The sequence below is a fragment of the Hipposideros armiger genome, unplaced genomic scaffold (assembly GCF_001890085.2).
Source record: "Hipposideros armiger isolate ML-2016 unplaced genomic scaffold, ASM189008v1 scaffold_62, whole genome shotgun sequence".
NCBI classification, from domain to species: domain Eukaryota; kingdom Metazoa; phylum Chordata; class Mammalia; order Chiroptera; family Hipposideridae; genus Hipposideros; species Hipposideros armiger.
Window position 1 is genome coordinate 4,730,146 of NW_017731412.1, and position 11,178 is coordinate 4,741,323.

General features: G+C 46.4%; 1 protein-coding gene across 2 annotated transcripts in view; it reads right to left on the reverse strand.

Annotated features, from left to right (window-relative positions):
• Nucleotides 1-11,178, reverse strand: part of SPRING1 (SREBF pathway regulator in golgi 1) — a 96,213-nt gene that overhangs the window by 72,362 nt on the left and 12,673 nt on the right. Inside the window, exons 3-5 of one of the 2 annotated variants that reach the window (XM_019641646.1) lie at nucleotides 5,957-6,108; nucleotides 5,443-5,556; nucleotides 1,686-3,548 (exon numbers count right to left, since the gene is read on the reverse strand). In XM_019641646.1, the coding sequence (XP_019497191.1) occupies nucleotides 3,465-3,548; nucleotides 5,443-5,556; nucleotides 5,957-6,108 (350 nt within the window). In that variant the 3' untranslated portion in view covers nucleotides 1,686-3,464. Of the gene's footprint in view, nucleotides 1-1,685; nucleotides 3,549-5,442; nucleotides 5,557-5,956; nucleotides 6,109-11,178 lie in introns of those variants that run through there. The other variant, XM_019641647.1, reaches the window with a different exon arrangement.

Genomic DNA, 11,178 nt, shown 5'->3' on the forward strand with positions numbered 1-11,178 from the left:
AGGCCCTCTGGCGTCCCAAGTCAGTTCTTAACCATCGCGCCACTCGGCCGGCCCTGAAATTTTTTATCTTTAGCATGAGTTTTTGTTTGTTTGTTTTAAGCTGTTGGCAGCTCAGCAGCAGCTCAGCTCGGGCCGAGAATCAAACCAGCAACCCTGTTGCTCAAGAGCTAGCACTCTTGAGCGAGCTCTTAACCAACTGAGCCACTCGGCCAGCCCTGGCATGAGTTCTTTTAAAAATAGTAATCAAAACAATACCAAGAGTCTGTAATTACTACCCTTCCACCCGAGGGGCCCACCTATCCCCACCTCACCACTATCTGACATCACCCCCTTGCTAGGTGCAGACCAGACTTCCTGCAGAGCACCGCGTCTCCCCAATACTGCATAACCTTATGAGGGGCAGATGTGATCCTACTTTATAGATGAAAGGGCACACCATTATTAAGGAATAGTTACTATGAGGCACAACTAGAATTCTCTCCTGCCGGTGACTATATCACATAAGCAACATCTCTGTACATTTACAACTTATCTATAAATCTCAACGATGGGAAAAGCACTGCTTGGAATCTTGCAAATTGCACAACCCTTCCCCGGAGTGCTGTTGCTGCCACACCCCCTGAGGCCTTCCCCAAGACCCTCCAAGTCAGCTTTTGGGAGCAGCAGGCAGAAAGCTGCAGTCACTGCTCTACAATCCTGTTTTCTGCTTTTCAAGACTGCTGAGCTCACCCTTCAATGCCAGCTCCAGCATGGCGGGGTCCCAGGCCACGCAGAGTCCCCGGCCCAGCAGAAGTAAGCCATTCCCTCCTTTGTATATGCCTGTCTCAGCACCCTTTTCCCACTTTACTGGGTGTTTCTTTCCCTGTTGACATGTCTTACCTTTACTGCTCCAGCAAGGAGCACAGCAATTAAGATTCAGGATTGGGAGAAATGCTTTGGATTACTCAATTACCTTTAGCTCCAAAACACTCAATATTTAATAATTTTTTTCTAAAGGTGTTTTTGTCCCTTCTTTGATCTTTTCCTAAAATCGCAGCATGTACTATATGCACTCTGCTAAGCTCTGGGCAGACAAAACTAAGACGAAGTCCCTAATTCTAGAATCCCTCAGTCACGGGAACCAGAAACCAACCGGGGATTGGAGAGCAGGGAGGGGTCCTGGGTTGGAAGGCTGGGGAGGACTGCAGTTCAGGTCCTTGGGTGGTTTCATTGTGTCGTTTGTAGCGTTGGGAGTTTCCAAAAGACTGAACACGCCCCTCACTAAGTACAAAAAACATATTCCAGGGCCAAATGAAAATGACCTTTGGATTATCGACCCAATTTGGCTATTTATGCCACCTCGCCCCTCTTTTGGCCCGGACAGCTGAAATGTATACACTCTCAGGGGGGATGTTTACGGATGAGTCAGCGTTGGAGCTGGCGAGGGGTGGAGGGAAGGACAGTGAACCCAGAGCCCGGGATGAAGTTCTTGTTTTGGTTCCGTCATTAAATCTCAGTGGGGAGTCTGGGAAGTCACTTCACCTCTTACTATTGCCTCATCCAGGAGGTGCAAATACAAGCGAGCTTAATTCTCCATCACAAGATTGTAGATACTGCTCTGTGAAAGCCCTGAAAATGCAAAGTGTGCTAGTCAATATTCAAGTACAAAGTAAACAGGCACAGGTTTAACCACCATTGACATGAACTGCTTTCACATTAAATCTATGTTATATTGCTCAAGAGTTGAAATAAGCCCAAAGAAGAGGCTGATGCTAGTGACGACCAACAGAAGACAGACTCAAATCCATACGGAGTTACCAAAAAGAATGAGATGGTGAGACGTCCAGATGTGCACATTTCTTTCACATACAAAGTTTGATTTAGCACCCATGAATACAGAGAATCCGAAAAATCCACTGCAAGCTGAATACATTTCTTGTGATCTAACATTTAAAAACAACCACCAGACAGTTCACCCTCTAAGAAAACATTTAGGGGTACAAACTACTTTGGTAAGATTAGTGTTAAGTAACAGGAGGAAGTTGAGGGGAATAGCTACTACATACTGCAGAAACACGCTGGAAGGCAAACATGGCTCCCCCAAAAAAAGCTCCACTGGGAAAAAAAAAAAGTGTTGAAAGCAGATTGTAAAACTGCCCTGCTCCAAGGTCAACAACGTGAACAACAAAAAGAATGAAAAGGACCTTGCTCGATCCTGCGGTCGGTGAGGGGCTTCAGGGAAGGGCTGTGCGAGAATGGAACTCCTGAGGGCACAGAGCGGTACTCTTCACGGGGCACGTCTTGATCTGCAGACCAGACGCTCTCAGCCTTGACTCAGGAGGACTTAAGTGTTGTACTGGGAACATGGGGAGCCCCCAGAGCATGTGGCCCAGCACCCTGCATGTCCAGCGTCCATTCACGGGTCCCACTTAGGGGAGACGTAAGGCTCTTACAGCTCCTTGACAGACACTTGGGTTTCCTCCTTCTTTTTTATAGGGACACTGAATATCTGTACCTGTTACATCTCTTGCAGCTGGAGGCAGTAAGGGATGGCTGCTTAGAGCCAGTTCCTAGATGTATCTCCATCGAGGAATCGCCTTGACACAGGGTTTCCATGACAGAAGACGAGAGGAGGCTGCTGGTGATTTTCCTGAGGCTCCCACTGGACCAGGCGGAGCGGGCGGGTCATTGGGGCATTTCACAGGAAACGAGAACAAAATCCTCCAGGATAAGTCAGTTAGAACTGGTGGTTAAAACAGTGTTCACACACAGGTATACAAGGATCCCAAATACCCCTAGAAAAAAATCTGAGCGCACATGGTGCCAGCTGCTCGCAAGTTGGCGCCAGATTATAATGGAGCAGTATCTTTGAGATTTTAGACAATTTTAGATGTCAGCATCCGGTGTTCAGGGTCCATTCCTGAGGATGCTGTTGAAACAAAATAGAAAATAACGACCTCGAGGAACACTCCCCTTTCTGAGGGCCGAACGTTTTATCTGAAACGGGTGAAGGCAAGAGTTAACTCATGACACTCAAGAACACAAGAAAAACAACAATAATTTCCTTGAATATATTCAACTATCGAGGCAAGGCATTTGCCTAAATGTTATCATTTCCCCACTACTCCAAAGAAATCCAATAAATAACTTTACAGTGAAGGGCCCCGAGAACTGTGAGTGACGACGGGTCCCTGAGCAGCTGCGATGGGGGAGGCACCCAAAGGGCCAACCCCTCCACAAGGTCACCTGCAGTTTTGTCTTTTTCGAATGTGACCCTCAAGTGTTTCCAAGCTGCTTCACAGAACAGTCCCACCTGGTAAAGCCCGGCGGGGAGTGAAGCCAGAACACCACACAAGACGCGGTCAAAGCCAAGGTTTCCGCACGACGCCTCTCTCTTTTTCCAACGGACGAGCGACCGCAGAAGCCTGGCTTCAGGCTGCAAGGTGCTTCAGCCGCGGGCAGGCGCGGCAAGTCTTCTGCACCCATCAGGCGGGGAAGAGCTCGGGAGGGCTCTCTCCGTAGCAGTACTTTGCTATGGGATCCCTATAGGTGTTCTCATGCTGCACGCTCTGTTGGCAAAAGGGAAGATAAGAGCGTGTGAGCGAGGGCAGGGTCGCACACATCTCCCTTTCCAAGCCGCCAAAGGTAAAGCAGGACTGCCGTCAGACGCCCCCCCGCAGGAGCCTGGCCGAGTCCGGCTCCAAGCGTCCCTAAAAGGCTCCAAGGCACTTTCTGGAACAAAGGTGAATGACAACGCAGAATGCCAATGAAGAACATGAAAATGGACATAACATCACTGCTTGACTGTTTCTTTTTAGGCATGCTAATGAGTTTTTGAACAACCTCGCTGTGACTTGGGCAACGCAAGACAGCTACTGTTTCTCAAATCATTTTATATTAGATTAAGATCCAATGGGTGTTTTTTTTCACCTGACCCTGCGCTGCACAGAGAATTTCAGCTGCTGTCCTGAACCCTGCAGACATGGAAGAGGTACGCTGCAAATCACTTTCATCAAGTTTTATGTACCTCGAGGTTTGGCACACGAGTCGAATCCCACAATACCACCCAAGCCTCATTTGAATAAGCAAATGGGAAGTGTGATTTAAAAAAATCATCCCGATGGATAATTTTTCAGCAATTTGTTTTCATACAGGCAACCTGAGTTTTTGGCTAGTCTAGAGTTCATTAATTAGTCCAAGACCAATGTTAAACATCTATCATTGTAAGTATTAATCCAATTTATAGACACGCAGCCAAAAGCTTCTCTTTCTTGGGATATTGCTCTCAAAATAAACTGGCAACTGGGAAATCTCTCTTTACACTAAAAAGACAAAATCAGACAGTTTAGCATCTTCACTCACAAGTGAAATAACTCCCGGGTTTTAATCAGTTAAGGCAAGAAAATATTTTGGCTTTTCTAGTGTTTCTCAGAATGCAAGAGAATCTGAATCAAAATGAATCATGTGTTCAGCCTTCCTCCACATTTCTATAAAGCCCATTCAAGTAGAAAGCTCTTCCCACAAAACAAGCCCATCAGGAATTTCTTTATGTTTTCAAATGCCCATTATAATCCCTGAAACATTTATCCAATGATGCTGAATGCTCGAAGACATAAAACAAAACAAAACAAAAAAAAACAGCGTAAAATCAAAAGGTGGGCTACAGGAATCTGGCAAAGGGTACAAGAGTTCCAGAAAATGATAAATGAGTCAGTTATCATCTCGGACGAAGCCAGCACAATCTTGGAGACACCATGAATGGAAACCAGAAGAGTGCTTGTGGAATACACACGTCTGGTGGTTTTACAAAGACTGCGCGGAGCACTGCCCAACCACAAAAGCTGAGAGGCAGGGACACAGAGGGCTGGAAAACAAAAGACTTTCAGATGCTTTCAGCAGCAGGTGCAAAGTTTAATGCCCAAAGCAAAGCATTTGATGACAGTGCGATAATAAATATTGAGAGCTTGATGACCTACACATTTATTCATGGATTTTTAAACACCCACCTGTCCCATCCCCTCGAATCCTAAACTCAACCACAACTCTGTCCCAGAACAAATTACTACTTACTTTCAACAAGTGGTTGCTGGAAAGCCTTAGTCATGTTTCAGGCAAAGATGGGAGAACTTGTCTCAGAAACAAGACTGTAAGAATTCCAACCAGACTTAGAAATAACTTTAAGCTTCCACTTAAAAGTGTAGGTGTGCCAATCAGACAGGGGAAATGCCAGTTGATTAGACTTTGATTTAATACTATAAATATTTTACTTCCCTAACTGTATAATCTCACGTTGACACTCTAAACACTATCATTCCACAGAACAAAGCTTCATTTGAATCTCTTCTCCATCATCACCCATACGATAATCATGTCTCCATTGTCATATTTTCAGTTTTCTTTTAGCCCCCGACTCCCTCCCTCCCACCTGCCCATCCCCCAGATAGAAATATCAGAGCTTCTGACCTGGGATGAGGTCCGGCATTTGGCCAAACACAATTCAAAGTGATCTTCAACTGCCATGAAGAGGTTCTGGAATGCCACAGCTGCCCGGTTGAGGAAGCGCTCCAGGAGAAGTTGCTATGGAAACAAAAGTTAGTACCTGTAATAAATTCCAGACTCAGCAGCACAAGGTAACCTTGGATATTTCTCCTAAACTACGAGACTAATAATGGAGGGAGGGGAGGTGTACAGAAAGGGAGACAGCCAGCTCAAATGAGCAAGAGTGCCCGTATCTTATTCATTAGATATCTGATTAGCAACACAATGGCCCATTCTGCAAAAGAAGCGTTCAAGTAACTGGGAACCGCTTCCTCTCCTTGTAGACAAAGGCTACTTCACAGCAGCAATTTCTGACACCTACCAAGTTCCCTTCGGAGTTCTGTTCTCAAAAGACTCTCACGGGAAGAATCCAATGCTCACCACTCAATAAAGGCAGAATGACGAAAGCAGATGCAGAATAAGGAGCAGCTTTCCATACCTTGTTGGGCTGCAGGCAGCAGGAGACGCAGTGCTCGTAAGCGCTGCAGCAGCCGTTGGACAAGCAGCCATCGCAGCAGTACTGCTTGGTGCCCGGGACGTTGATGTTGCAGCAGCCATTCACCAGCAAATCCTTCCTCTCACAAACGTATCCTGCAAATCAGAGGCTACCCTGAGGAGAAAACCAGCAGCCCTCCCACCCCCCTGGAAGGGCTGATCTGTAAGCAGCAACCCACGCACTGCACGCAAAGAAGAGAGAGACAGAATGGGACCTGGAGTCTGGAGCGTCCTAAGCACCAGAGGCAGGAATCAGACATTGTGTGATGAGGGCTTGCTTTCCTCATGTGGCCGCTGACAGGAAACATGGATGGGCTCCCACATTACAAGTGGGCTCTACATCCTCATCTGCCTGCAATGGCCTGTTAGACGGATGTGTATTTGACTTAATCACCATGTCAAATCACGCCTGTGTGTTCTAACCCATGCAAGCCATTCTCTCATCTATGCCTGAAGAAAAATGTCATTTTTTTTCAAACAAAAATCTGAAAATAGGAAAGACCAAGGCACTCACTCCCGAAAGTGAGAGGCTTCTATGTAAAAAAACACTCTTTACAAATATCTTCTAAAAGCTTGTTATTTAATAGTTTGGAGGATTTCTTAAAATAAAAGTCATCTTTATAAATTGATTTAGGCTGTAAGTATACATGCCAGGGATTCAATGACCCCTCAGCATCAGAGAAAACGAGGGCTCCAATACCCAAGAAAGCAAAATCCTAATTCCCTCCACTCCTCATAAATCCCATTATCTACACACACACACACACACACACACACACACACACACAATCAGTACCCCTGCTCCCACCCACTTCCCAACCGCCCCCGCAACCCAATCAATCCATGTTCAACTTTAAGGAAAGAATCTCTTTGCAAAAGCTAATTTATTGTTCAGAGCTGCTAAACAGACATTTCTCTACATCCTTCTGGGAGTGGTAAAGAAAAATGTGAGTAAGGACATGAGGGACACTGCTGTGCCCTTGGGAAGCTCCCAGGTGCACACTCGAGCTCCCAGGTGCACACTCGAGCTCCCAGGTGCACGCCCCCCCAGGGGTATGGCCAGGCCCACAGGTGCAAAGCAGCTGTTCCTAGCTCATTCCATTCCAAACGCCCCAGCTTCCTAATCCTCCGAGAATGAGACCTCAAGTATAAGGTTGTTTTCAGACACTGCTCTGGAAAACAAAGGCTGTGCAAAAGCAGGAGGCACCAGTAAAACAATGGAGGAGAATGAAAGAGCCCTCACTCACACTTGGAAAACTGAGGCTTACCTGGCAACTGGTGCTTTCTGTGGTCATTTTAAACATGCCATTCTGTCTCCTAAATTAAGAGGACGATTCTAATGCTATCATCAATGTTTCTGGGGTTCTTCCTAACTATTCTTATTCACTTTCTTCACAGGAATTTTAAATCAACTAATTTTTAAAATCCAAGTAACCCAGCATGGTTTTCGAAATTCTGCCCCAAATGATAAATGCACAGCAATCTTATCACCTGTGTCAGGAAAATGTAAAATATAACGGGACCTGAACGCCACTTGTTGAAGTTCTCTTTCTGCCCTTTTCTCATTTCCACATTATAAGCGTCAGTATCTCCGACTTTTTCTCCCCAGTGTTAACTGCCAGTAGCCCTGAAATCACAGGTCTTTCTAATTCCTAGTGAAAGAAAGCTCATCAAGATTTCACCTTTTGCATCATAAATCGACTCATGCAAATGTCATTTCCAACAGGGAGTCTTGTGAAATCACAACCCCAGAGTGTGTTGGTACTGACCGAGAAATTAACTTCTAACCTCTGAAAGGTCTGCAATTCTAATTGGCTGTCTTATTTAATAACATGTTGCCCTGGCAATATTCGTGGTGGCATCTGCTTGTGAAAGAGAGTGAATTCCGGCAAGTTTTCTTTATTTAAACTGCCTCTCTCTTCTCCCAAATTTGTGGAGTTAAATAAAACCCGTGGCTCTTAAATTTTTATTGATTGATTCTTAGAACAGTTTACTTTAGAAGACTGTGAGTCTTTGACTCCCTCGAATTAATCAGAGGAAAAGATTTCAAGTTTTCTCACTGAGTATCACACACACAAAACAGTCTATAAGAGAAAAACACTGAACTCCACATTCAGTCCTAGTCCCAGGTCTGCCCGCTTACTAGCTGTGTCACCTTGTGCAAGTAATGTCCCTTCGCCAAACTTTACTCTGTTAAAAAAAAAAAAATACAGGTTATTTGCAATAGTATTTGTTTTTCAATGTAATCTTAAAAACAGAGCTTGGGGGCCGGCCGAGTGGTGCGTTGGTTAAGAGCTGGCTTGGGATGCCAGAGGGCCCCGGTTCGGATCCCACATATGAGGGCCAGTGACACTGCCCTCAACAGCTAAGATGNGTTTCTCCAATCTATGGACCCATGAAGAGATTCGAGGAAATTTAAGGCTCTTAAAGAAGCTTTCAAGTATTCTGAACTTGGGGTTCTCATTACAATAGCTCGTTTCACCTTCAAAGCACTGCAGCATTAACCAGATCTGCCTAATTACAGTGCAGAGAAATGGCTTGCTTGTGGTTCACCTGAAAGTGACAGAAATTGGGATGGTCATCTGTCAAAAACGTTCCTGTGCCCAAGAGAGAGATACATAAACTCTCAGTCTTATCTGATTATCAGTGAAGCTTCTGTGTGTTTTTCTGTGTGTTTTTCTTTAAGGTCTCACTACTGGGTGCATGACAAAAGAACAGTTCCTTTCTGCAATATGCCAGCTGTCATGGGTTTCCAGGCAAGATATTATTTCTGATAAATAGATATGGACAATAGATAATGTCTATATTAATATCACTAAAACACGGTCCTCTCCTGCAGCTCACCCAAGACTGGGACGACAGTGTATAAAAGCGGCAGATGCCAGACAAGAGACTTTCTTCTTGTGACAGTTTGAGCTCCCTGCTGCAATTAACTTTTTCTCCCCCTCCCGCACCTCCTTCATCTCATGCAATGCGGCTCAGAAAAAAGGGGGCCTGTATTTTCCTCCTGCTGATGGAAGTTGATTAGCAGTCAGGTGGAGTGATGCTCAGGGGACAACACAGCGGATTAATTAAATCACTTCTACTGGCTAAGTGGTGACACTTTGATTTATAGCAGAGCTCACTCAACCAGACAGCAGCTCTTCTTGCATGCCGAAGGAAGAAGGGCCAAACTGGCCACTGGTTGGAGGCCGAGGGCTCTGCAAACTTTAAAGGCAAGCATCCTAGTCATTAAAGCAGGGGCCCCCCGCTGGGCTCTTCTCTCCGGGGCAGGAGGACCTGCAGGCAAGGGAGAGAGGAATGAGAGAGAATGGAGCGCAGCTGAGGCGGGCCAGCGATCTAACAAGGAGCCAGGGGATCAGTTCCACAACAAGCAGAACCTCACCTCAGCAGATAAAGAAAAGCAGGCTTGACACGGTTCGGTGTGGATTTCTCCCGGTCAGTTTCTACTGAATTGTGTTGGCATGGCACCTGGGCTTGCCCTGAAGACACAGCCCCTATGGTGCTCCTAGGGAATGGACTCAGGGGCATTTGTGAGTTACAGCATGGGGTCTTCTTGAGGAGCCCTCAGACCAAAATGCACACACTAGCTGTGCTTCTGATGGTGTGTTGTACGTTAGGAGCTGGATGCATCACGTGGCTGACCCTGTGTCACCCTCGGCTTGGGCTGCAAAGGAGCTCAATGCCTGCACATGAATCCGGCGCTGCAGGCCCTCACGCACGCTCCTGTATGACCTCTCTTTATCCAGAGAACTTCTGTTTATCTTATCCAAAAAATGGTTTTTGGGAAGCTGCCTCCAATGCCCTTAGAAATGATGTCATCTAGGATAGGGATCAAAACCCGAGATTTTACAGCAAGGGCTGGCTCTGGTAACCTGTGTCGGAGTGGGGTGCTTGTTAAGATGCAAAGTCCTGGGCGCCACTCCAGACCTTCTGAGCCAGGGCAGCTCAAGACAGGGCCCAGGAATCTTCATTTTTAACAAATTCCCCTAAGCAATCCTGGAACATTGGAAACCTACAGTTTTAGAGCCAGGCAGCTCCAAACCTCAGTTCCACTGATCCATAGCAGGTTACCGCAAGCAAGGTCNTACAGGGAGCTGGGCGAGAGCTGGGTGGGCAGCGCTGGAATCATGGTTCCGGGCTGCAGTCCGACATAGAGTCTTTCTCCCATCCATCTCCCATCAGTAACAGAATCAATATCCACTTAAAAGTCTCTGCCGGCTTCCCACTGCCTACAGGAAAAAGTCCAAACTCCATAACACAGCGTGAAAAGTCCTTTTGCAATCTGTCCCCTATACCTCTCCAGCTTCATCTTCTATGTTCCAGCCACACCAAGCAGTAAGATATGGGAGAAAGCATGGGGTGGGGATGGGAGGGGCAGGGGATGGCAGACCTGGGGGACAATCTCAGTTCTCCACTTGTGACCCCTGACCTTGGCCCAGCAGTGCAGTCTCTCCCAACATCATCTGAAAACCAGGCGTAATACTCCCTACTCTTTGCAGCACGTCAGGGAATTCAGTGAGATGACGCACCTTATAGCAGTCGGCGGACGATTTGGTATACAGCACGGCACATAATCATCCGATGGTGCCATTTGATGGCTCTAGCACTTTTGTCGTTACCTCTTCTGGTCTTTGTAGAAGCTCTTCCTTCTGCCCCCTAATCTCCTTCCTCCTTTTCGGATGGACAACCTTCTCACGAAGCCTTTCCTGACTTCCCCTTTGCATTCCCATACTATTAACTCACTTGCCCAGGGTGACACTCAGCTCTCTGTAGTATAATTCTATTACAGGGCACGGGCCACGACTTCTTTATCACTTAGCACAAATCCCGGCAGAGCAGGTGCTCCGTAAATGTTCTCTCAATGCATACACTTGCTCACCTACCCTCAGTGAGCCTCTGGGCGCCAACTTGATCACGTTCATCTGGAGAAGGGGATTAGCTGATTCAAGAAAATCTGCTTCCAATTCACGGAAGCAGAAAAGAGCTGACTCCCCGTGACTTGGTTTGTTGTCTAAAAGAAAGTCGCACAGACCGCTAGCTGCTAGTTTCATAAGGCTTAGGAGAATTCCCTTTAATGCATACCTGTTTGCATACAATGTAACCCCTGGGCACAATAATGCCGCCTTCTCTTTCAAATGAAATGTTTATGACGACATGGAGAGG